The 27,198-nt window shown below is 37.2% G+C and overlaps 2 protein-coding genes across 5 annotated transcripts; both read left to right on the top strand.

The window, feature by feature from the left end:
* Positions 1-604: 604 nt before the first annotated feature.
* On the top strand, positions 605-8,581 carry sdhda (succinate dehydrogenase complex, subunit D, integral membrane protein a). 2 transcript variants are annotated; one of them, XM_051670720.1, is made up of 5 exons: positions 605-974; positions 1,207-1,323; positions 3,957-3,992; positions 5,618-5,768; positions 6,839-8,581. In XM_051670720.1, the coding sequence occupies exons 1-5, from the start codon at positions 926-928 to the stop codon at positions 7,002-7,004; spliced, it is 519 nt and encodes a 172-aa protein (XP_051526680.1). In that variant the 5' UTR covers positions 605-925; the 3' UTR covers positions 7,005-8,581. The 2 variants fall into 2 exon arrangements, with proteins under 2 accessions (XP_051526680.1, XP_051526688.1); XM_051670728.1 differs by lacking the exon at positions 3,957-3,992 and having other exon boundaries at positions 616-974.
* A 127-nt stretch (positions 8,582-8,708) lies between these two features.
* Positions 8,709-25,910, top strand: bco2a (beta-carotene oxygenase 2a). Of its 3 annotated transcripts, XR_007894541.1 has the most exons (14): positions 8,709-8,828; positions 9,896-9,949; positions 13,981-14,164; positions 14,953-15,164; positions 16,967-17,082; positions 17,232-17,334; positions 17,902-18,030; positions 18,567-18,727; positions 18,831-18,998; positions 19,223-19,360; positions 23,897-24,079; positions 24,196-24,306; positions 24,566-24,884; positions 25,047-25,910. XR_007894541.1 is itself a non-coding variant. In XM_051670463.1 (13 exons), exons 1-13 carry the CDS (start codon positions 8,780-8,782, stop codon positions 24,680-24,682), a joined length of 1,725 nt encoding a protein of 574 aa, XP_051526423.1. In that variant the 5' UTR covers positions 8,709-8,779; the 3' UTR covers positions 24,683-25,910. The 3 variants fall into 3 exon arrangements, 2 of the variants coding, with proteins under 2 accessions (XP_051526423.1, XP_051526435.1); XM_051670463.1 differs by having other exon boundaries at positions 24,566-25,910; XM_051670475.1 differs by lacking the exons at positions 8,709-8,828; positions 9,896-9,949 and adding an exon at positions 14,739-14,833 and having other exon boundaries at positions 14,032-14,164; positions 24,566-25,910.
* Positions 25,911-27,198: the final 1,288 nt, after the last annotated feature.

The following is a 27,198-nucleotide window of genomic DNA, read 5'->3' as shown; positions in this document are numbered from 1 at the left end:
CCGCAAGAATATGACGTCATGACAATGTTCTTTAAACATACTGTTCTTTTAAAACAGAAAATACTCTGTCAAATGGTTGGTTGTTTCATAATTTTTATTTTATTTTTAAGGTGGTAAATAAAGTTTTTTGACATGACAAAGGAACGTTTATTCCCTACTTTTTGTCTTCCAGAGTGATAGATGGCGGTATCGATCAAGTAAAATGAATCAAGGCCGTAACGAGAGAAGAACCCGCTGTAAAGAAACTGCCAGAGCCCTTCTACCAAGTTTAGACTCCCAGCTTAGCATAAAATAACATAAAGCGGCGGTCCCATATATACATTCAATGGGTGGTACCCTGGCGACGAGACAGAGGCCGTTTTTTTAATGAATGTTAATGGAAGAGACCCTTCTGTGTGCTTAATAAACTGCTTTTGTGAGGGAACTTATAACTTAATGAACTGACCGCATTTCCGATAATCTTAAACATGTTTTAAACTTAAAAAAAATAATTTTGGAATGAACTAAGTGTGGCGTTTACTACGATAAAATTGATGTTTTATAAGAGAAGACGCTGACAATTTTGCGACAGGTAATTGTCAGTTTACGGCCCTCCCCTTTGGCTGTGGCTGTGTCTGTGTTTCGTTTGGAAGGCTGCGTCCTCCGGAGGTCCTACGAAGGCCGTCTCGTTTAAACAAGGCTTGTTTAAAGGAGGACACTCGGTGTACTGCAGCCTTCAAAGGACGCGTCCTACCTAACATGCAGCCTTCCAAAGGAGACACAGCCACAGCCAGCCATTCATTTGTGTAGTATCCGCAAACGGTGACTTACTGTCGTAACACGCTACTTGACCGTTACGTTTCGCTCTCTCTATGATAGTAAATAAAATAATCTTTGAAACTGCTGCGTTATTAAAGCATGAATCTGACCTTGTAGTTGTAGAGTCATGGCAAGTTTGACGCGCCTGAGCACTATCTGCCAAAGAGCAGTAAGACGTATGTTATCGTTAAACATTTTATATTATATACATATGAATTAATACGGATTAGAGTTTATCCATTGTGTTGTCACTTCTGTTAGATTTAGATCAACAACCATACATCACTTAAAAAATTGTTATGAAATTTTGGCCATATTTTGGTCGCACCACAATATGTGCTCCTTTTTGTAAGCTGCTAATTTGTGACTTCATTATCGTTAAGATCGCTTGTTTTTGTTCTTTTGCAGCTGTGCTTCTCGGCAACACTCATCTGTCACTTGGATTGGTTGCTTTTCAGAAGAATCGAGATGTCGAGGCTTTCCGTTTGGCTGCTGGAAGGATCCACGCAGCTTCATCACACTCAGGTGAGTGATGACTGATTATTGTGTAAATCTTGAATCCATTCAGAATTTTTCATCAGTCATTTTCACCTTGTCCATTCATACAGTAATGCTGAGAAGACACTGACACAAACAATGAATGTTCATTGTGTGTCCCACAAAAAAGGAATTGGGTGTTTGTAAACAACAAATGGCTGTACTCAAGGATTTTTATTTGCATAGCGCTTTTCACAACCCACATAATTTCAAAGCAGCTTTACAGAAAAATTTGCTTTAACAGAAAAAGCTGTAATATAGTAGTCTTCAAGTCATAATAGTGCGGTTTATTTAAAAAAAAAAAAAAAAAACACATGATTGTAAATTGTGCCTTAATATAAATAATACAAAAGAATTATATTTATATTTAGACCCCCAGGAAGCTCTTTAGTGGTCGAAAAAATAGTTCTACCCGATCGATAACACGGCGTAGATTGAGTGACCTTTGTTAAGCGCAGCATACAAGAGACGAGTTAATGATCTGAGATGTCATCACTTTGCAGCAGAATTGCTATATTATCAACATCAGTTCCATATGACAGAATAAAATCTAGCATATGATTATGGCAATGAGTTGATCCTGTCACATTTTGTCTGACCCTAACAGAGTTGGGAAAATCGATAAATGCTAATTCCATTTTATAATTTTCTTTATCTATGTGAATGTTGAAGTCACCAATGATTACATCTCTATCCACAGTAACTACTAGATCTGACAGAAAATCTGCAAATTCTCTAAGGAAATAAGAATATGGCCCTGGTGGTATATATACTGTAGCAAGAACAAAAGACTACAGATTTTTTATTTATGTCTGATGATGTCACATTAAGCATTATCAGTTCAAAAGAATTGAACTTATATCCTGACCTCAGAGTAACACCAAATGCATGACTTTAAATTGTACCAACACCCCTTCCTCGACCTTTCAGGTGAGGCTCATGTTTATAACAATAACCTTGGGGAGTAGACTCATTTAAACTAATATATTCATCCGGTTTAAGCCAGGTTTCAGTCACACAAAGCGAATCTAAACTATGATCTGGAATAATTTCATTTACAATTAGTGCTTTGGATGAAAGCGATCCAATGTTAAGTAACCCTACCTTTATATGATGTTTATCTTAAATTTTTTTGTTATATTCATGTTTGATATTAATCAGATTTTTTCTAAACGACTTAGTGAGGGTTTTGTGTTTGGTAGTTCGGGGAACAGACACTGTCTCTATATGATATCAAGGTGATACAGTCTCTGTGTTGTGCTATAAAAACATTTATCTGGTCTATTGCACTTATTATACTCAAACTGTGAACTTTTCTGTGAACTGTGAACAACTGTGAACAGTGAACATTTGCACATTCTATGGTTCATATTCTGCACAACTGTACAGCTCCTTTATTAAACCAGTCAGTTTACCTTTTATCTACATATTGTATCTTATATATAGTTTATTATTTATCTTACTATGTTTATTTTTTATTGTTATTGTATGCATCAAACACCAAGGCAAATTCCTTGTATGTAAAAACTTACTTGGCAATAAAGTCAATTCTGATTCTGATTTATGTGACCTGATTAATAAATAAATATTTAGTAACATTCAGCACTTATTTGTAATAGGTTATTATTAATATAATTAATCAAGAAAGATAAAGTTCTCATCATTTACTCACCTTCATGCCATTCTTCTACTGAACACAAATAAAGATTTTTAGAAGAGTACTTCAGCTCTGAAGGTCCTCACAATGCAAGTGAATGGGTACCAACATTTTGAAGCTCCAAAAAACACAAAGGCAGTATATAAGTAATCCATAAGACTCCAGTGGTTAAATCTATATCTTCAGAAGTGATATGATAGGTGTGTGTGAGAAACAAATCAATATTGAAGTCCTTTTTTTTTTTTTTTTTTACTATAAATTCTTCTCCCTGCCCAGTAGGTGACGATATACACAAAAGAATGTGAATCGCCAATATCAAAAGATGAGAAATGTTAAAGAGCACCTATTATGGTTTTCCAAATATTACCTTTCATGTAGTGTTATATAGCTGTTTGTGAATGTAAAAAAGTCTGCAAAGTTTAAAAAATCAAAGTGTACGACAAATGGAGTTATTGACTCCCAAAAGAAAGAACCGATTCTGAACACCTGAATCGAGTCGTTAGTAATTCCAGATGTACTTCATGTACTAACCTACATAATTTGGTAACAAAAAACCCGCCTCTAGTCTTTTTTGGCTGGGGAAAAAAAGGTAATGCTGCAATTTAAATTATGAGCAAATTAAAGTGTTTTTTGACCTTGGATGTATGTAAATTTATTGTATGAGACCTTTTAAACAAAATTAGTCACGTTTAAAAACCATAATAGGTGCTCTTTAAAGTGAGAGTGATAGTGTCGATTGATTGTAAAAAAAGAACTTAAATATTGATCTGTTTCTCACCACACTTAAGATATGGATTTAACCACTGGAGTTTTTTTTATGGATTACTTTGATGTGGCCTTTATGTGCTTTTGGACCATGCACATTTTGGTACCCATTCACTTGCATTGTATGGACCAACAGAGTTGAAATTTTCTTCTAAAAATCTTTTTTGTGTGTGTGTGTGTGTGTGTGTGTGTTCTGCAGAGAAAGAAAGTCATACACATCTGGGATGGCATGAAGGTGAGTAAATGATGAGAGAATTTTCATTTTTGGCTGAACTATCCCTTTAAGGAAAATGTGTTTTTCTTCTGGCCACACTTGGGGTAAAAGGCCCCCAGGGGGGTTAAAGTCATTTCATGTACAGATAGGGACAATAGATATAGTGCAAAATTTGTAGACCATTACAAATAAATTTGAGACAGCAAAATGCTTTTTTGAGTAACAAATTAATGCTTACTCAAATTAAATAGAAAAGGGCGGACAATGTCCTGTTACTTTCAGACACATTTGGCATTTTATAACATCTCAAGTATTCTATAAACCAATTAATCTCTATTGTGATTGGATCAGTCAATGTGAGCTCACTTTGAACATTTTTCATAACAAATAAATTCCCCTCACTTAATGGTGCTGTAAGCTATTTTGTCCGTTCTAGAATTTCCACAAGCTGTCAAGCTGAGCCGTTGGATTAGCCATGCCACTTTTCCCAAAACCCCGCACATATTAAATGAGCTCTTTTGAGACCGACAGGAGCAGAAACGGTTGTCAAAAACAATAGCAGCAATACAGGGCCCTAAGCAGACAACTGTTATGAGCAACATGGCATAAAAATAGCAGTATGCTTCAATAATGCATTGAGAACGTGCAAAATGATTTCGCATTAGCGTCATTGTCTGTGGCCTGCGGACACATTTTTATTTGTTGTTTACAGAGTCTAGAGCTGTCGCAGAGACTGGTGAAATATCTCAGGACACTTATTTCATTAAAATCTTTCAGGGAGTAGTAAAAGTTTTTGCAAACCTTTCCATCAAAAAATCGATTACAGCACCTTTAAGAAAAACAATGTGTTTTATGGGGGCCTTTAAGACTCTGCAATAGGGGGCTTTTTACCCCAAATACTATCCTTTCACTTATTGGACATTTATTCAAAAACTTTTGATTTAATGACCTTTAACAAAGCTGAAAATGATAAATATGTATTTTGTCTCAAAATAAATGTTAATTTCAGGGATTTTCAGTTGTTACATAAATGTGAAAATTTTTGAAAAATATTAAACAATAGATCAAACTGCTTCAAAAATCAACCTTTAGACACAACACACAAAGCTCTCATGGATCAGGAACATATTGCCAAACAGGTGTTTAGGAAAGTACTGTTATTTTTCTTGCTATTTAGTGTTTTTGGAGAAAATAAAAGCAAATGTGCCTTTTACCCCAGGGTGCCTTTAGCCCCATTGTACCCTATACTCTTTATCATTGCAAAAATGCCTAAATTAGAAACTGGTTCACCAAAACAGGTGGAAATGATTGGAACATAATTAGAGAGTAACTTGAAGACCATTGTTTTATATAAACACCATGAAGTTATTTAATTTGGTCTTTGCAATTGTGGTACATCCCTAGTATTTTTCAGTGCAGACAATTTTTACAGTGCTTAAAAAAGAATAAGTTCTTTGTTTGTTTGAAAAATTAGATCTTTTTTCAGTGTCAAACTTTATCAGTACTGTGGGAATGACAATTGACCTTCCATTTGTTAAAAACGAAGATAGCATTTCATGAGCTGTAGGCTTTGTTTACACCAATGTACACTTGCACAGTTGTGTTTTTTTATATAATTAATACTTATTTTTAATTTCTCACTACAGCTGTTTCAAGTTCCAGGGCAGCGTCCAAGCACTGGACAGGTGAACGGGTATTGAGCATAGTTCTGTTAGGCATGGCTCCGGCAGCATACCTGTACCCTGGCATGGTAGTGGATTACTCTGTTGCTGCAGCTCTCACGCTACATGGACACTGGTGAGAGCATGTGTACTTCACTCATGTGCACTTGCATTTGAAGAGCAATGGATTATCCTTACTGTATGTTCTGTTTTATTGAATGTGGATTACACTTGGATATATCAGTCATCAGTGTGGTTATGCAGTATATTAAGGAATAGGAGTATAGAGCAGAAAAAAATGATAATAAATCTTCTTTGTTTTGGCCAGTTTTGCACTTGCTTTTTCATAATGTTCTGCTTACATTGTTATTACTATCTATAACATTGTGCAGAATAGGGTGCTGCCAACACAATACTTAAAGGTGCACTCAGTAATTCTAATCCAATACACTTTTTGTCAAATTCTGCAAATATCTTCTCACAGTCTGCTAGCTGTCCCTTCTGTGGGTGGGCTGAAAAAAATCTAGTAGTCCTGGCTCTGTAAATGGGACAAAAACAAAGTGGATCAGACCGATCCACACAACACTACTCCAGCCAATCAGCAACAGTGGGTGGTTCTTGCTTGTGCACAGGATGGGGGGTGGGGGCAGAGCGAGAGGGAAATTAATTAGAAGAGCGACGGCAAATCTGGCTGATGCGAACTTTCTAAACTACAAGGAGGACAAATGGTTGAGAAACAGACCAAGAGAAAAAGGTCAGATGAATATAAACTAAAAAAGAAGGATTGTAATAAGTCGAGGGCTAGGAGCTGTGTCAACATTGGTTAGGCTTTTCAGCAGTGGAGAGACCTCCGAGAGGTAAAAGGAATGAATTTGTGTGCATGAATTTGGGGGGCGGAGCTTCCAAAGGAGCACTGAAGGGAGGGGTGTGTTTGTTTTGGCAGTTGAGTTTGAAAATCAAGTGTTTCTCAGAAATCGCTGAGTGCACCTTTAAACTATGCAAACAACTCTTTGTTCGTTTACATAGTTGACAAGTTAATATGAGGGCGGAATTAGCCTTATGTTGGCCAGTTTTGGCTCTTACAACACTCATGTTTTGCATAACAGAGTAAAACAGAGTTTTTAAATTCTCAGCCCACAAACACTATTTGTAATGTATTTAATCTCATTCCAGCTGATCTCTTTGTGTGTTTTTCTCTTCATGCAGGGGGATTGGTCAAGTCCTAACTGACTATGTCCATGATGATGCCAAAATTAAGCTGGCTAAAGCTGGCCTCTTCGTGCTTTCCACAGCCACATTCTTTGGTCTCTGCTATTTTAATTACCATGATGTTGGCATCTGCAAAGCAGTTGCCATGCTGTGGCAAATATGATTAATTGGCCAGAATTAAATTGCTTTCAAGGTTTTTAAGGAGAATTGTGTTAAGGATTCATCACCATTTTGCTACTTGTCGCAGTCTGTTGAACTATGCCTTTAGCTTTACATAAGGCAACATAAGTGTCATATGTATTATTTATTGTTCCATGTTAATGTTATTTGTCTTATTGATATTTCATAGAAACATTTGAGTTGTTTGGTTTTCACTATGTTGGTTTAAATTAAGAGTTATCCCTTTTATTTCACATTGCTCTGCTGATGACCTGTAATTTGCTGTTAATAAATTTTTTTCACTGAAAATTAGCATTTAGTTCTGAAGTTGTTGTCAGCGTCCAGCAGAGGTCAGAGTTTCAGTTTAATTGGGAATGCATAATTGTAGTCAAGGTGACTGATGGTCACATCTGTTTATAATATGCCTTAAAATATATTTATTTGTTTTTTTGTTTTGTTTTTTCTCAAGCATGACACTATAGTATTCTCAAACATATTAAGATGGTATAAAAAGCAAATACACAGTCAGGTAATTTTACTTTGGGGCACAAACCGTTAATAAACTGTAAAGACCCATCACTGCTTTAATTTTTTCTCTATATGCTTAGTTGATTTATGGTCATAATCCTAACCTAAAATTAACCAAAAATAATTTAGCAAGTTGGCGTGATACAAAACCTTTGGATTTTCATATACTTTTCATTTAGAGTGGGAATCAATAGGGACATAGCAATGCAATTATATGATATATTAAACATTGCAATTCAATTATTTATTTGACTTAATCTTTTTTATTATGCACAAGCAACTGAGACTTAAATATGGAATCACTTGCAGATTGTATGTTTCACATCAAGTTTGTTTTGGAAAACCAAATTTACCAGCTTGAATGTATTTAGAGCACCCTCTCTGAAACATGAATGGGACATTAACTCAACATTTACAGAATTTAAGCTTATAAAGGATAAAAAGGATAAATATTAATCCCATACACCTTCATTGGTAATGTACCTGACAGATAAAATGCAAGTCATTTAAGGTGAAAATATTTGTATGTCAATGATATGCCATTAGTGGAAAATTTAGAGTCACCTTTTTTAGAGTCACAAACTGTCATAAAATATATATATTATATCTTAATAAACCTCAGCAATGAATTGACTATCATTCTACTCTCCACCAACACCTGGTGTGTGGTGAGCGTACTGGGGCACTATAGCTGCATGCCGTCACATCATCCAAGTGGATGCTGCTCACTGTTGGATGATTAGAGTCCCTTATTCACTATGTATAGCACCTTGAGTGTAGTGTCAGAAAAGCACTATATAAGTGTACCATTCAATCACTGTTAAATGTCACATTCCATTGTGATTTATAGAGTATAAAGTGTGATTAAGGCTATTGGGGTATGTTGTAACAAGTGTAACAATAAACTGTATTTATTTTCCTTTGTGGTGGAAATCTTCTACAGCTTTTTATATCCAAGACTTTTAAGATGTAAGCCTATACAGAAATTGACTTTCAAAAAAAATAACCTAACCAGAGAAAAATTTACTGTGGAATAAAAAGTGTGGTAGCTGACCTGAGTCTTGATTGTATAATTGCTTAAGAATTTCTTCATACACGGAAAGAGAATCAACTATGTTGGCTCATAACTAGGAAGTAAAAGGGATTTATTAGGGTTAAAGTTTGCATAAAGTAGGTCAGACTGCTCTGGGAGTGCACAAAGCAACTCTAAGCTACTGAACTGCATTTGCGGCTGTGTGCTGTGTATGTGACATGATGCTAACATTAAGTGTGCTTAAAAATGCAATTAGGACCAGCAAAGGTAGGCCTTTATTAATTAATATTTCTCTTCCTTATTATAACTTTATTTTCTTCATACAGTTGACAAGACAGAACCACCAGACCAAGTGTGCAATGCAGTTTGGAGAAGAACTCTGAAACAAAATCAATAACTTTCTATCTCTTAGTTTTCTTATTAATATTTAGTTATAGGAGGATTGCATCAGATTGCATCTGATTTCTTTTAAATAACGTAATTGCTCTGCTATTATTATGATTATTATTTCTGCATAATTCAGTCAGATGAACTGACTGATACTCGTAGCTTTTTGTAGTTGGTGGCTTAAACGTTATCTGAAATGTTAATCTGACGCCTGTGGGTTTGTAAAATAGATTACATATTTACATAATTCACAGTTATCACCATCATAACAACAATATAGCAACAACTACAAATAATAGCAATGTAAACAAAACATGTTGCACTTGGAAGAGTCTTCAATGATATTCAGCACTTCCGTTGAACATAAACGATTATTGCCCAGTCACCATTCTTTTTTATAGCATCTTTTTTCCACACAAGCGCAGGGTGACAGAAACAGACAATCTCCTTGTGATACCCTTTTGTGTTCCATGGAAGAAAGTCATAAGGGTTTGAAACAACATAAGAGTGAATAATTGTTTACAGAATTGTAAGTTTTTGTGAACTATCCATTTAAATACACTTCACTATATGCATTTTTGCATTATGATAAGCAGTTGCATCCAAATAGATACATGTAAATGTTTTCAGTGCCTTTTATTATGAGGTACCTAAGTATTTTTCCTCTCACAAATTCTGTCCGTTTATATTCTTTTCACACTCTGCATTTTCCATACCCCTCACATACCAGGGCATGCATACAACATACGAGCCTTATCGAGGCCTCTCTTTTCGTCCCTCCTCCAACTGCCCTCCCCCTTATGCTTTGTTGCATTGTGGTGTAAACTAGGCTTGCAAGAGATGTAGCTTTCATAAAATGATCTAGTATCCTCCCTTCTGCACGCTACAGTCTTTATTGCTCTATACAATTTGAGATTCACTCTTGCTCATCTTCTGTTGTGATCAAGGGTGCAGCCATACATCGCTCTACAGGATGTCCTGCATAAAGCCTCAAACGCCTGGTAAGAATGTGAGAGCTCTCCTTCATTTATGCATGTCTGCGAGGTTCTTTTTCTTTTGTAAGTTATTGCATAGGCTGTGTGCAGGCTTTGAGATTGTTTACATTCAGATGGCTGCGTTGCAGAATTGTGCAGTTGAGTATATGAATGCACATGCCAGTGTTTAAAAACAGCTAGTGTTTTCAAGCGAGAGAGAGAGAGAGCGAGAGCGAGAGAGAGAGTGCTGAGATCGACGGCTTTTGAGTAGGGATTGTGTTACCATAGGTCTGACTTAAAATTCTGCACTCTCAACTCTTGCTTATGAATAGCTGAATTTCAAACCATTAGAATTGTAACTTTCTCACAACTGAGCATTAGTGTATCTCAGTACAATTAAGCAAATGTGAGTGTGTGGAGCTTTTCTAAAGTTAATGTTTCTCTTTGTAACACCTTGACTCCAGTTTATTTAGCAGCTGTCATATGTTGACTTTTGTTCAGTCATTCACTCGGTTTCCTGAGCTGAGCTGACCAGACCAGAGCGCGACTATGTGTTACCATGGCAACTCATTCAAAGTTATTGAGCTTTCTAAAAAAAAAAAAAAAAAAAAAAAAAAAAAAAAAAACCTCAGTCAAAGCTGTGGTCGAAAAGCTTGGTCAAGCTTTACCAATTTTGGAGATGGTGTCCGTAAAAAAATATTTCCAAAAAGTTTCCCTGCGGAGAAGTAGGTTTTCTATGTCACCTCCTCTCCGTGGGATACTGACTCTCCCAATACCTCAGTATCTAAGACTAGAAACTGGGTGTTTCAATCTCTGAAAGTGCATCGCCTCCAGGCTGTTAACATTACCAGTGCGTATATTACTACGATGTTCTCCTATTCTAACCTTCAAAGATCTCCTTGTTTTACCCACATATCCCAAACTGCAAAAAATAAAATAAATAAATGACATTATTCGTATTACAACTAATCACACCCTTGATGTTAATTTCTTTTCCTGTAATAGGATGATTAAAAAGTTGACATTTGTGTGTAAAATGAGCACAAGACCCACACTTATAATTACCCTCCGGTATATTACCTAAGAACGTACCAATGTTCCAAGGCGGCATATCTGCTCTGACTAATATGTCTCTTAGTGGCCGTTTACACGGCAACGTTTTCAACTAAAAACGGAAAACGTTTATGCGTTTTGGATTTTCGTTTACACGACAACGGCGTTTTGGAGCCTGAAAACGCAAACTTTTGAAAACGAGTTTCAAAGAGTACGTTTTTGAAAATGATGCCGTTATCGTCTCCGTGTAGACATACAAAAATGCGAATTTATGAAAATGATGACATCATGTGCACACGTATTATGTGTTCAGTCTATAGGCATGTGCGCGAGTACTTCAAAACAGCGCGAGACATTCAAAACTACAATGGCGGACTACAGGAATGTGTTTGTGCTGCTCAAGATTTTGAGTTTATTGATGCTTCTCCAGCAAAGTAATTGTAGTAATAAAGCAACCTCATCATCCGTCCAGACAAAATTGCTTGATGCTTTCACCACCTTAATTTAATTGTATTTATTTATCATACATACACATTTGCACATATACAGTGAAATTCTTTTTTTTTCACATATCCCAGCTCAGCTGGGGTCAGGGTGCAGGGTCAGCCATGATACAGTGCCCCTGGAGCAGATAGGGTCAGGAGCCTTGCTCAAGGGCCCAACAGTGGCATCTTGGCAGTGCTGGGGCTTGAACCCCCACCCTTCTGATCAGTAACCCAGAGCCTTAACCGCTGAGCCACCACTGCATTGTTTGTATTCACCACTCTGTGGAAGAATGCTTATGTGCGCAGTGTTTCTTTACAAAGTGACATCACCAACTACTGGCCTGGCATGCATGATACAGCATTTTTAGTCGTTTTCACGGATCCGTGTGAACGGATATCGTTTTGACAACGTAGTCGTTTGGACGCAAAACTTTTCAAAAAACGCAAAGGAAAAACTTTTCCGTTTTTAGTACATCGTTGTCGTGTAAGCGTACCCTTAGATTACGTTGTCTTTTAAAACCAATCTCGGTGGTTCCTTAAAAATATTCTTCAAATATGGGTCAGTGTCAATAACATGCCAGTGTTTTCTAATTATATCCTTGAAAACAGCACCTAATGGAGAATATCCAGTGATACAAGACATATCACTATATCCCCTCTCTCTGAACCTTTGAAATAAAGTATCAACCTGTTGATCATATCTTTCTTTTGTTTTACATATCCCACGGATTGATGAAACTGACTAACAGGTAAGCTTTTCTTTTGAGGTGTAGGATGGAAACTATCTGTTCTTAACAGCAAATTACAGTCTGTGGGTTTACGGTATAAATCGGTGACCAGCTTGCCATCTTCTTTGCTAATCAAAATGTCCAAAAAATTTATTTGTTCATGATTAAATTCTACAGTAAACTTCAAAAACTCACTGCTGTCATTCAAATAATTGTAAAAATCAATCAATTGCTGTTCATTACCAGTCCATAAAATAAAACAATCATCAATATACCAACGCCACACTTTAATAAATTTAAAAAAGCGATTTTGCTCGGAATAAATTACTTGTTCTTCCAATAAGCCAACATATAAATTGGCAAAATTCGGAGCCATAGTTGAGCCCATGGCTGTCCTGAATATTTGAAGAAAATATTCCTTGCTGTACATAAACTAATTGTATTTAAAAACTATCTCTGCCAATGATCGCAAACATTGTACACTAGGTAAGGCTTGCTGTCTTTGATGTTGAAGAAAATGTACTGATGCCTATAAACCTCTTGTGTGTGGTATATTAATATATAAGCTTTCTATATCTAAAGTGGCAAGTATATAATCGGTCTCTATAAATTATAAAAATCTCTTTGACTAGAGTCAAGTAATAGAAGAATATCACCAGTGTCATGTATATAAGAGGGCAATATTTGTATACAAGTTTTTAAGAAAAATCCACAAATTTAGAAATATTCTCGTTTAACAAACCAATCGAGGATACAGTAGGTCTTCCTGGAATTGGTGGAGTTAACGATTTATGTATCTTTGGTAACGTGTAAATAACAGGTTTTATAGGGGGATCAATCTTCATAAAATCTAACTCTTTCTTAGTGATTTTCAAACACTTACGTAACATGTCATGTATAATTTCTTTACATTTATCAATGGGGTCTGCAGAAAGTCTTTTATAAAAATTTTCAACATTTAATTGTCTATAAACTTCATCTTCATAATCAGTTAGAGACTGTAAAACTACTGCCCCTCCTTTATCTGCAGGGCAGATCACAACATCCATGTCTTGCTGAAGTTCAATAAAACCTTGTGTCTCTACATTAGACATATTATTCCACACCCTGAAATCTCCATACTTCTTTTTTATAACCAGTGTGCAATAAGTCTCTAAAGAGGCATTTTTGCTCTTGGCTGGAATAAATAAGGATTTACCTTGAAAAGGAGTCACAGTCCTCAAAGGTGGCAACACCTGGGAAGAGGGCACAATGTTTTCTATAGATTGCAGATCTTCTAAAACAGGTGGGGTTATCATTGGCCCCATCACCACTGGACTGGCCCATGTTGCCGATGTAGAATATACAAAGAATTCTTTTAAACGGAGATTCCGGAAAAACTTTTGAAAGTCTACATTAGTCTCAAAGACTCGACACTGTGTGGTAGGAACAAACAAAAGACATTTTTGCAGAGCTGTGTGTTGTACCTCTGATCATTTTTTGTGGGAGAGGTTCATTATATTTTCTTGGGGCAGGCTGCATGCGGTGGCCCTCTTATTATCTTATTACCTCTCCAACATTTTTTTTTATTTCTCTTTGTCGCATCTGACCCAATCACTGCAGAGGAGGAAATTCGTTGTCGCTGTGAATATCCAAAAAGACTCCATACAGTGACAATACACCAATGATGACCTTGTAATGAGCATGCTCCTATGTCCTAATTCCAGAGCCTTTAACAAGCATTTAAATGGTAATGTTTATATCAGATTTTGTATAAAATTTAAATGGAACTTTGCTGTCTGGATTTTTACAGCTGCTAATAATCAGCAAACATACTACACAGAGGTACATGGCCTACAAAGCATCGCTCCCTTGGTGCGTTCGGTGGAGGAGACACCTGAACCCATTCCCACCACAGTAAAAGGCAACATCCCAACTTGGATCCAGGGGAGTCTGCTTCGGAATGGTCCGGGAAAGTTTGAGTTTGGGAATCAGATGTGAGTATGGTGATTTTACTGTTAACAAAGTTATAATCATAAAAATATTTGGCTGTACTAGACTGAACATCACTGGAATGTAGGAATAATACAGTATATACTAGAGTAAATACTCTGTTTCTACAGCCAGTGACACAGTATGTAAAGGCGTAATTGCAAAGTTGTTAGTGGGGGCATTTACAGTAAGACAGGTCTGTTATTCAGAATTTGATTTGTGATTGGCTTGATCATAATTACAATACAGTTCAGTGCAAATGTTTTAGGCCCATTTTGCATAGTGAGGATGTCTTCAAAAATAATGCCATACATAGTTTTAATTTATCAATTAACAACATACAAATTCCAGTAAATATAAAAAAAGCTAAATACATTTTTGGTGTGACCACCTTTATTTTCAAAACAGCACCAGTTCTCCTAGGTACACCTGGACACAGTTTTACTTGGTTGTTGGAAGATTTTGCCACAGTTCTTGTATCTTTTTATGCTGTCTCAATTGCTTCTGTCTCTTCATGTAATCCCAGACTGACTTGATGTTCTGTGATGGTCTTTGTGGGGGCCATGCCATCTGTTACAGGGCTCCCTGTTCTTCAGTTCTATTCTATTCTATCTGCAAAAGGAATGATTGGGAAACTAACATTTATATTTCCTATTGACATACTAAAGTTGAAGGTATAAATAATATCTGAAGACAAATGTTTTTGTGAAACATCTTATATGCCTATGACTTTTGCACAGTATGTCTGCTTCCTCAGACTCACATGCTTTTCTAAATATCTCTATCTCTGCAGCTTTAACCACTGGTTTGATGGAATGGCCTTGATGCACAGATTTCAGATTGAGGATGGCCAGGTGACTTACAGAAGCCGCTTTTTGCGCAGTGACTCTTACAAGCAGAACAGTGAGAGGAACCGCATCATGGTGTCTGAGTTTGGCACTTTGGCCCTGCCTGACCCCTGCAAGAACATTTTTCAGCGTTTTCTGTCAAGATTTGAGATGATAAGTATGTAATACAGAGGTGGTGAATTTGTGTGTGAATGGGCATGCTTTCACAATATTTGTTAAATGGTTTCTACATACAGTACACAATCAGTGTTGGGGAACGTTACTTTTAAAAGTTAGAATATTGTGTAACTATTTAAAAAAGTAACTACATTAATTAAAAAAAGTTACTTTTTATGGAAAGAAATACATTGTTACTTTTGCACTACTTTTTCTCAATGTCCACCACTCTCTCTTCTTTCAAAGTAAAATCACTATGCATTCCATTCAAATGAGCCATGCGTTGCATACAAGAGATATTACGGGTCATGCTACCAACAGTACAACACTCATGTCAAAACAACATGCTAAACAAACAGATATTTAGAAAGGCTGCAATCAGTAACAGGAAAATGCTTTATTTGTTTTACCATCGGCATGGCAGCCAACATTAATAATAAGAATAAGCACAGTCTTACCTTATGCAACAAAGTCCAACACTTAAACCTGCTTCATGGATGTTGCTTGTATTCGTTGATCCAGAGTCAGCTATTCTAATCCCACTCTCTCAAATACGGGCAGCTATAATAGAGAGCAGTTCGGCTGCACAAATCAGTAAACTGAGTGAGCATTTCATCCTGTATATCATGCTGCGGCCAGAAGAAGGCTAGTCTTTTAATCCCTCTGCCTAAAAAACCCATTCAGAGACTTATTATTGCAGCATGTATTTACACATGAATCAATCATGTTTCACTCACCCAAATGTTGAATGTTTAGTGCTTTAACATGGAGCAGTTCGGATGCAAACTGATCCTAGACCAGTGGTTACAGGCTTTAAAACAAAGGAATTTAGATGCAATTTAGATGCACAAGTAGTCAGCTATCATTCCACGTTGTATGAAACCGATGCATAATAATGCCTTAGCCACATAGCAAAACACCCTCTGCTCAGCAGATTTCTGCATGGTGCGAGATGGCTAAGACCCTTTCACCCTACTACCATTTCGGTTTGGAACTTAGTGCTGATGTAAAATGTGCTTAGGGGTTTCCCATTTGAGCCATTAGAGGTGGTAAGCTTACGCATACTCTCTTTGAAGACTGTGCTGCTACTCACTTTGGCATCAGTCAATCATGTTGGGGACCTTCAGACCTTTTCGGTCAGCAGCTGTTGTAGGCCATTTTTAAGCCCAGAGAGGGTTATGCACCCGAAAAGCTGGCAACCCCCTTTAGGGCTCAAGTTGTTACCCCTCAGGCATTCTCTCCTCTTCTCTTTGAGATGGATGAGGCTAAGGGACTACACATGGTCTTCCCCTTTGAGGGAATTACGCATGTACATTGACCAAACAAGTCAATTCAGGGTGTCTGAACAACTCTTTGTTTGCTTTGGAGGCCATTCACAGGGGTGGCAGTCTCCAAGCAAAGAATTTCCCACTGGGTCATGGATGCCATTGTGCTCGCTTATGATTCTCAAGACATACAGTGACCCATGGGTGTTAAAGTATGGCCTCCTCCTTGGAATTGGCAAAGGGCATGTCACTAGAAGATATTTTCACATGTCAGATCAAAAACTGTGTTCTCTCTATTCCCACTGGTGTGAATGAGAGCATGCAAGCATTAATTTACTGCCCATTTGGCTAGTGGAACTGTACCAAAGCCTTTGGCCAGGATATCACCCTGCCCACTAAGTGAGAAGATGTGTTAAGACAATAGACCACTACTTGGTATGGCTATTGTCTCGGTCTTGGCATCAAGCCGTATGAAGATATATTTAAATGTGAAGGAGTTACTATGGCACAAACACTACTTCCTCTCCCTCAATTTCAGAGCCAACTGATAATGCTTGTGTCAGCTTTGTAAAATACAAGGGTGACTATTACGTCAGCACAGAGACAAACTACATGCACGTAGTGGACCCAGATACTTTGGAGTCTAAACAGAAGGTATGAAGAATATGCCAGTCTATAATAAAACCATCATTATTCATGTACTCTTATGTTCTCCTTATTTCTAGATGTTCATTAGTTACTGTAAAGGTCACTATGAATTTTACCATGGGACGTTATGTCTAACTTAAAATTGTTATTTGTAGGTGGACTGGAGCAAGTTCATAGCAGTGAATGGTGCTACCGCTCATCCACACAATGATCCAGATGGCACGGTTTACAACATGGGTAACTCATATGGCAGCAAAGGTTAGAGTCCTGTCTTTTCTTTATGTGCTTAATGTAGCGAAGACGCCGGGGCAGTAGTGTTAAGATCCATGTGCAGTTTAATAAAGTATGTACGGTATAACAAAGTAGCAAACAAAAGGATAAACATCAAAACAGGCAAGGGTTCGATAAACAGGAGACAGTCCAAGAAATGCAAACAAAGTAAATCCAAGAGACAGAGAGGTAATCCAGTAAACAGGCAATAGGTCCAAAAACCTCACAAGCAGGCAGGAGTCAAAAACACAGGAAAAACAGGACCAGCAATAATGCTCAGAACTGCAGAACAAGACCTCACAATGAATGCACGTAAACAGGGAACTTAAATAGACAGAGATGATATGAAACAGGTGAGTGAGTAATCAGTCTGAGCAGAGGTTTATGGGAAATGTAGTTCATGAGTAGCAGTTAGAATTCTGGAGATGCCTCTGGCGGCATTCAGGAGAGGTAGCAGGCGGTGCAGGTGTAACACTTAATGACCTGTGTAATGTTACCATTGATTCAGATTTGGTTTCAGAGGCATGAAGTTGTGCTGTGATGTGTGTTTTAAAGGGGCTTTCTACAACATCATCAGGGTGCCCCCAGAGAGGGAAGGTTCAGGGGATACTCTGGAAGGAGCAAAGATATTATGCTCGATCGTACCTTATGATAAATCCAAACCCTCCTATTACCACAGCTTCGGTAAGTGAAGTATAAAAAATGTGTCAGTATTACTTACTTCTATTAATACTTCTTCAGCACAGATTTATTTTCACTTGTTTTGACAATAAACAAGTTAATAATAAGTGAATAAAATCTGCCAGTACAGTAAGACAAAATACAAATATATTAAAAATACATTCTCTGAAAAAACCTTAAATATATTTTGCAGTGATGCTTCTAAAACAAGATAAAGTAAATGTATCTTGTTTTAATGATTTTTAAATGTTTTTACAGAAAAACAATATAAAAATTTCCATCAATAATAAGATTTTTGCAGTACATCTTTGCACTAATATCAAAAGTTTTACTAGAGGAAAAAAAATATATATTATCTAATGTAGATTTTCTTGATAAAAAAAAAAAAACCCACCTGATAACAGGTGCATGTAAAAGGGCTAGAAATAGCATTTAAGTTGACAATTTAAACAAGGTTTATAAGTTGTGCGTGAAAATCCCAGGAGATCAGCAGTTACAGAAATACTCAAACCAGCCTTAATTTTTCCTGGATATTTCAGGCATGTCAGAGAACTATGTAGTGTTCATCGAGCAGCCCATTAAAATGGATCTGTTTAAGATTGTGACCGGGAGGCTAAGAGGGAAAGCACTAAGTGAGGGAATTTACTGGGACCCCAACCAGGAAACCATCTTTCACCTTATTGACAAACAAACTGGAAAGGTGAGACAACAATAATAAAAAAAGGCACTGTGACATCAGATTTGGCAAAAAAGTTAATAAGACTACTTCAACAATTTGTTTAAACTTCTTAATCTCTCTGCAGGAGAGTCCAGTGAAATACTATGCCAAGGCCTTGTCAACCTTCCATCAGATCAATGCTTTTGAGCAGGATGGATTCCTCATGCTAGACATGTGCTGCTCTGACGACGGCCAGGCCATAAACAACTACCTCATACAGAATATGCGTCAATCCGGAGAAGCTCTAGATGAGGTAATAATCCTTCTTAAACTCCCTGTCATTGTCTGTCTATGTTTCTTTCCTTTTTAACAAATGCACTGTTGTTAATTTTCTAAAACAATACATGGGAAATAGAGCTACTATAAATAATATAATATAAATGAAGCTCCCATAGCAATGAACAAATGTAATCACATTCTAATGTCAGAAATTCCATTCTTTCTCATTTCTTCTGTCGCTCTCTCTATCTCTCATAGGTATATAACACCATGAGCCGGTCATTTCCCCGTCGTTTTGTGCTGCCTCTCAACCTCACTAATGACACGGCACTGGAACAGAACCTCAACACTCGACCTAACAGCACCGCTACTGCTGTCTGCTATACCAAAAATCAGGTGCATTCTTTGTGCTGGTTTTATGCAGTATTAAACAGCACTATGCACCTGTGTTGTGTTATAGATACACTATGCGAGCAAAAAGTATGTGGACACCCAAACACCACACCCAGATGTGCTTGCTGAATGTTTAATTTCAAAAGCATGGGCATTAATCCCTCTCTTTGCTGCTCTAACAGCTCCCACTCTTAGGAAAGCTTTTTACTAGATGTTGGAACAGCTGTGAGGATTTGCTCTCATTTGGACACAAGAGCATCAGTTTGGTCAGGCACTGATGTTAGGCGATAGAACCTGGCTCACAGTTAGTGTTCCATGCATCCCAGAGATGTTCAGTGGGGTTCATGTTTGGGCTTTGTGCAGGCCAATGAAGTTCTTCCACACCAGATTAAGTAAACTATTTCTTTATGAACCTTGCTTTGTGCACAGGGGTTTTAATGCGGGAACAGAAAAGGGGCCTCCCCAAACTGTTGTCACAAAGTTTGAGGCACACATTTCTCTATAATGTCACTGTATATCATAGCACTGAAGGGTTAGTTCACCCAAATATGAAAATTCTCTCACCATGTACTCACCATCATGCCATCCCAGATGCGTATGACTTTCTCTTTTCTGCTGAACACAAACAAAGCTTTTTAGAAGAACATCTCAGCTTTGTAGGTCCACACAATGCAAGTGAATGGGGACCAGAACTCTAAAAGCTCCAAAAAGCTTTTGGAGTTCTGGTCACCATTCACTTGCATTGTATGGATCTACAGAGTTGATATATTCTTTTACAAATCTTTGTTTGTGTTCAGCAGAAGAAAGTAAGTCATACACATCTGGGATGGCATGAGGTTGTGTTATGTGACATTGGCATATACTCTACTACAGTACATAGATTTGGTGTATTCGGGGGTAACATTAAATGTTTATTTTGGTTTGGATACTGTTATAATGAGTGATATATGGTACAATATACACTCACTGAGCACTTTATTAGGAACACCTGTACACCTATGTACTTATTCATGCAATTCTCTAATCAGCCAATCATGTGGCAGAAGTGCAGTGCATAAAATCACACAGATACGGGACAGGAGCTTCAGTTAATGTTCACATCAACCATCAGAATGGGGAAAAAATGTGATCTCAGTGATTTCGACCGTGGCTTGATTGTGTGTGCCAGATGGCCTGGTTTGAGTATTTCTGTAACTGCTGATGTCCTGGGATTTTCATGCACAACAGTATCTAGAATTTACTCAGAATGGTGCCAAAAACAAAAAACATCCAGTGAGTGGCAGTTCTGCAGGCGGAAACGCCTTGTTCATGAAAGAGGAAAGAAAGGTAACTCAGATAGGACAGAACGGTAACTCAGATAACCACTCTGTACAATTGTAGTGAGAAGAATAGCATCTCAGAATGTACAACAAGTCGAACCTTGAGGTGGATGGGATACAACAGCAGGAAACCACGTCCGGCACTTATTAAGACCATAGTGTTCCTAATAAATTGCTCAGTGAGTATACACTGTATATACATACATTTTATATATTATATATATATATATATATATATATATATATATATATATATATATATATATACACACAGTTGTGCTCAAAAGTTTGCATACCCTGGCAGAAATTGTGAAATTTTGGCATTGATTTTGAAAATATGACTGATCATGCAAAGAATTTATTTAAGGATAGTGATCATATGAAGCCATTTATTATCACATAGTTGTTTGGCTCCTTTTTAAATAATAATGATAACAGAAATCACCCAAATGGCCCTGATCAAAAGTTTACATACCCTTGAATGTTTGGCCTTGTTACAGACATACAAGGTAACACACACAGGTTTAAATGGCAATTAAAGGTTAATTTCCCACACCTGTGGCTTTTTAAATTGCAATTAGTGTCTGTGTATAAATAGTCAATGAGTTTGTTAGCTCTCACGTGGATGCACTGAGCAGGCTAAATACTGAGCCATGGGGAGCAGAAAAGAACTGTCAAAAGACCTGCGTAACAAGGTAATGGAACTTTATAAAGATGGAAAAGGATATAAAAAGATATCCAAAGCCTTGAAAATGCCTGTTAGTACTGTTCAATCACTTATTAAGAAGTGGAAAATTCGGGGATCTCTTGATACCAAGCCAAGGTCAAGTAGACCAAGAAAGATTTCAGCCACAACTGCCAAAATAATTGTTTGGGATACAAAGAAAAACCCACAGGTAACCTCAGGAGAAATACAGCCTGCTCTGGAAAAGATGGTGTGGTTGTTTCAAGGAGCACAATACGACGATACTTGAACAAAAATGAACTGCATGGTCAAGTTGCCAGAAAGAAGCCTTTACTGCACCAATGCCACAAAAAAGCACCTTGACACGCCTCACAGCTTCTGGCACACGGTAATTTGGAGTGACGAGACCAAAATAGAGCTTTATAGCCACAACCATAAGCGCTATGTTTGGAGAGGGGTCAACAAGGCCTATAGTGAAAAGAATACCATCCCCACTGTGAAGCATGGTGGTGGCTCACTGATGTTTTGAGGGGGTGTGAGCTCTAAAAGGCACGGGGAATCTTGTGAAAATTGATGGCAAGATGAATGCAGCATGTTATCAGAAAATACTGGCACAAAAACTGCACAAAAGCTGCGCATGGGATGCTCTTGGACTATCCAGCACAACAGTGACACTAAGCACAAGGCCAAGTTGACCCTCCAGTGGCTACAGCAGAAAAAGATGAAGGTTCTGGAGTGGCCATCACAGTCTCCTGACCTTAATATCTTCGAGCCACTCTGGGGAGCTCTCAAACGTGCGGTTCATGCAAGACGACCAAAGACTTTGCATGACCTGGAGGCATTTTGCTGAGACGAATGGGCAGCTATACCACCTGCAAGAATTTGGGGCCTCATAGACAACTATTACAAAAGACTGCACGCTGTCACTGATGCTAAAGGGGGCAATACACAGTATTAAGAACTAAGGGTATGCAGACTTTTGAACAGGGGTCATTTCATTTTTTTCTTTGTTGCCATATTTTGTTTTATGATTGTGCCATTCTGTTGCCATTCAACCTACAGTTGAATATGAATCCCATAAGAAATAAAATAAATGTGTTTTGCCTGCTCACTCATGTTTTCTTTAAAAATGGTACATATATTACCAATTCTCCAAGGGTATGCAAACTTTTGAGCACAATTGTATACTGGCAGCCAGAAGTTTGGAATAATGTACAGATTTTGCTCTTATGGAAAGAAATTGGTACTTTTATTCACCAAAGTGGCATTCAACGGATCACTATGTAGTCTGGACATTAATAATGTGAATTCAGAAATTCAAAGAGTTCTCATCAAAAAATCCTCCACGTGCAGCAATGACAGCTTTGCAGATCCTTGGCATTCTAGCTGTCAGTTTGTCCAGATACTCAGGTGACATTTCACCCCACACTTCCTGTTGCACTTGCCATAGATGTGGCTGTCTTGTTGGGCACTTCTCACGCACCTTACAGTCTAGCTGATCCCACAAAAGCTCAATGGGTTGAAGATCCATAACACTCTTTTCCAATTATCTGTTGTCCAATGTCTGTTTCTTTGCCCACTCTACTTTTTGTTTTCTGTTTCAAAAGTGGCTTTTTCTTTGCAATTCTTCCCATAAGGCCTGCACTCCTGAGTCTTCTCTTTACTGTTGTACATTAAACTGGTGTTAAGCAGGTAGAATTCAATGAAGTTGTCAGCTGAGGACATGTGAGGCATCTATTTCTCAAACTAGAGACTCTGATGAACTTAACCTCTTGTTTAGTTGTATCTGGGCCCTCCATATTTCTTTCTGTCCTTGTTAGAGCCAGTTGTCCTTTGTCTTTGAAGACTGTAGTGTACAACTTTGTATGAAATCTTAAGTTTTTTTGGCAATTTCAAGGATTGTATAGCCTTCATTCCTCAAAATAATGATTGACTGATGAGTTTCTAGAGAAAGCTGTTTCTTTTTTGCCATTGTTTTACCTAATATTGACCTTAAGACATTCCAGTCTATTGCATACTGTGGCAACTCAAAAACAAACACAAAGACAATGTTAAGCTTCATTTAACGAACCAAATAGCTTTCAACTGTGTTTGATATAATGGCAAGTGATTTTCTAGTACAAAATTAGCAATTTAGCATGATTACTCATGGATAAGGTGTTGGAGTGATGGCTGCTGGAAAGGGGCCTGTCTAGATTTGATCAAAAATGACTTTCTTTCAAATAGTGATGATGCTGTTTTTTATATCAGTAATGTGCTGACTATACTTTGTAATCAGTTGAATGCCACTTTGGTGAATTAAAGTACCAATTTCCTTTCGAAACAGCAAAATCTGTGCATTATTCCAAATTTTGGCAGCCAATGTGTGTGTGTGTGTGTGTGTGTGTGTGTGTATATATATATATATATATATATATATATATATATATATATATATATATATATATATATATGTGTGTGTGTGTGTATGTGTGTGTGTGTCGGAAAGGTTTTATCAGCTCTTTTAGGACTACATAATGATTTTCGTTTTCTTAGGTTTACTGCACATTTGAGGATCTCCATGGCAATGACCTGAAAGATTATGGTGGCTTGGAGTTCCCACATATTAACTATTCCCGATATAACACCAAACCTTACCGATACTTCTATGGTTGTGGCTTCCGTAACTTAGTTGGTGACTCCTTAATTAAGATGGATTTGGAGAGCAAGAAGTTCAAGGTAAGATTAAATTATGTCCTAGGAATCATGACCGATGCTTAAAACCGATTCTTTAGAGAGATTGTTTTTATGTATGTAAACATTTTTTTATTTGTTTTTAATTGATTAATTGACAGGTATGGTGCGAGCCGGATCTCTACCCATCGGAGCCTGTCTTCATTTCTGCGCCCAACTCTGTGGAAGAGGATGATGGAGTCATCCTGTCTGTGGTCATCACACCAAATGAGGTACAACTCAGCCTTGAATTTAATTATGCAGTTGTACAAAAAATACAATTTAAAAAGAAATACACTATGTTCACAGTAAGTTCTATATATCACTTGTTCTGTAATGAAAGCAAGAACTCATAAGAATTATGTTAGTTGAGAAATTCTCGGAAGGGGTGGATTTTTCATAAATTTTAAAGTGTCTTCACAGTAAATATATAAAAACAAATCTATTATCAATGCATCTTGTCTTAACCCTCTCTTTCTGTTCTATCTGTAGGACAAGAGTACATTCCTCTTAGTCCTAGATGCCAAAAATTTTGAGGAGCTGGGAAGAGCCGAAGTGCCAGTCAAAATTCCTTACGGATTCCATGGAGTCTTCAACACCAGAATATGAATCTCATGGGATCACAACAAACTGGCAACAAACTACAAGTAGCTCATCACAACAGTTAACACACTGCTTAGCAGCTAGCTACTATTGAGAGCATGACACTAAAGGGAAAATTTGTATATGAAATTTGCCCAAAGACATCCTTATATTGTTTTCACAGATCAACCTTACCTACTGAAACATACTGAAAACCTGAGTTTAAAAAGTAAGCTTTAAACAAAATTCAAGAGATCAGGATACCACACATACTGTAGAGATTTTAATGTTAAATAAATTAACAACTCATGTTTAAAGTACATGCACAGATAAATTAAGGGGTCATGTCATATATTAAAATTACAAATTTCCTTGATCTTTTAAATAATAGAGTTTTGTAAGGCTGGCACCAGAATGTCTACGCCCAAAAGGCGCTGTTTCCGGTAAAAGTCAAAGAACTCTGTGAGAACCAACGTCATAAAACTCTCACACAGAAGAGCATCTCCACCTGAGACAACACATCTTACTGATTAAGGACCATAAAATGCAAATCTCACTCACATCTGCCCCCCTCTCTTACATACCTCACCTCAGGTAATTTTAGAGTCACCAAAAAAATAAGTTATGACTTATCCTGTTCTGTTATGTAAAAGGTTTTCTGATCACACATGTTTTGTATCATTCAAGAGGTCTCAGTGCAACTGGTAAAATGGTCTCATTCACTTTCAGCAAGTCAAATCACAAGTAAGATTTAAGAACTTAGTAAAATACTGTATTCTATCAGGGGCTTGACCACTCCCAGATCTCTCACAGAGACCAAATGCTTTATGCAGATTAGGTGCATTATTTGTAAACATCAAATGACCTACTCAATTAAGTTTCAAAGGTCTACTCACAACTCCCTAAATTGTAAACTAAATCCTAAATAACATCAAACATACACATCTGAAATAACAATAGAATCATCTGGTACTTAAGGAAGGATGGCAGAGGAGCTCAGAGTCTCTGTAGCCAGATGACCCACACAGAAAACATTTTGTGTCATTTTTTAAATCTACCAGGGAATCTGTAAGCCAGATCTCCCATGCCTTGCCGTTGCATGTAGTTTTCTCATTGTCAGGTATGTCTCTTGATTCTTATCTTATTTTTAGTAATGCTTGTTTATTCTGATCATGTGTGAAATTGGCTTTGATTTGAATTTCTGTAACAATGTTTTATTCCTACCTGACAAATAAATTGTCATTATTTGATTTATTCGGAATTTCTCTGGAATCATTGTGACCGGTAGGTCGCTATAGGGTACCTTTGTTACTGCAATGTATTAGAAACCACCCAGAACAACCAGGTAGGACAACCACCTAGGACAACTGGGTAGGATTTGAATTTCATTAGACCAGAGTAGACCATACTGGAGCTTTAATATAGGAGAAACCACCTGGGACAACCGGGTAGGAGAAAGCCATATAAAGACTCTCAGTCACTGCTCACCGCCCGTCTTAGCAAGTTGTATGTACATGACTAAGCGGCAATATCGTCTGGTTATGAGACAAGCCAAACCAGATGATAGTTAACCCTACAAACGCTGACTAAGAACTGAACTGGTTATCTTTTTCGGGAGGTTTACGTAATTTAATAACGGCATAAGACTCCAAAGATCGAAAGGACAATGAATAGAAGAGATTTAGAGTAATCAATAACTTAAAAATATCAAATTAAAAGAATGATCAGAAGTTAGTTAGAGCTTTAATTTAAATTAGAGGTCAACTTAAATTGGAGTCAGATTAATATAAAATTAGAGTCAGATACGATTAATAACAATTGATAAATTGAGAGTCAATTGATAAAGTGCAAATTAATATTAAGTGGATTTGCTTCAGCGCTCAGAAAAGACAGAACAACGCAGAGACCTTCAAAGGGCCATTTATTGAAGTTCCACTCCACTCCGAACCGATAAGTGTGTGTCTTTTTACAGTTTCATAAAATTCTCTTACTTTTAGAACTCAAAAAGTCTTCCCATAAAGACCATCTATAGATAGGTCTTAAAGGTACAGTAGGAAGAAAAAAATAAAATAAAATCACAATGACAGTTTAATACTGAGGGTCATAGAGAGGGCAGAAAATGATTGCTTAAAAATATGGCTGGCACCAGAATGTCTACGCCCAAAAGGCGCTGTTTCCGGTAAAAGTCAAAGAACTCTGTGAGAACCAACGTCATAAAACTCTCACACAGAAGAGCATCTCCACCTGAGACAACACATCCTACTGATTAAGGACCATAAAATGCAAATCTCACTCACATCTGCCCCCCTCTCTTACATACCTCACCTCAGGTACAGTATATACATTTTACAAAATTATATTACCACTTTAATATCAGTAGGATTATATCGGTAAGAGCTCATATTGTTATGATGCATGTATGATTTCTCTACATTCTCTCTTTTTATTATTTTATTTTTGTTTCTTGTTTTTTATTATTATTGTGGACTATAACTGTTTTACACAATATGATACATTTGCAATTCATTTTATGTGCTCAATAC

The sequence above is a fragment of the Myxocyprinus asiaticus genome, chromosome 3 (assembly GCF_019703515.2).
Source record: "Myxocyprinus asiaticus isolate MX2 ecotype Aquarium Trade chromosome 3, UBuf_Myxa_2, whole genome shotgun sequence".
NCBI classification, from domain to species: Eukaryota; Metazoa; Chordata; class Actinopteri; order Cypriniformes; family Catostomidae; genus Myxocyprinus; species Myxocyprinus asiaticus.
The sequence above is the reverse complement of the archived record's forward strand: the minus strand, read 5'-3'. Positions and strand labels throughout refer to the sequence as shown.

Bases quoted from the DNA above. Each gene is read 5' to 3' on its own strand.
- sdhda (XM_051670720.1), top strand. From the start codon at position 926: ATGGCAAGTTTGACGCGCCTGAGCACTATCTGCCAAAGAGCAGTAAGA. The intron at 1,324-3,956 runs GTGAGTGATGAC...TGTGTTCTGCAG, and splicing joins CGCAGCTTCATCACACTCAG to AGAAAGAAAGTCATACACAT. The intron at 3,993-5,617 runs GTGAGTAAATGA...TTCTCACTACAG, and splicing joins ACATCTGGGATGGCATGAAG to CTGTTTCAAGTTCCAGGGCA.
- bco2a (XM_051670463.1), top strand. From the start codon at position 8,780: ATGATGCTAACATTAAGTGTGCTTAAAAATGCAATTAGGACCAGCAAA. The intron at 18,031-18,566 runs GTAAGTGAAGTA...TGGATATTTCAG, and splicing joins CTCCTATTACCACAGCTTCG to GCATGTCAGAGAACTATGTA. The intron at 18,999-19,222 runs GTAATAATCCTT...TATCTCTCATAG, and splicing joins CCGGAGAAGCTCTAGATGAG to GTATATAACACCATGAGCCG.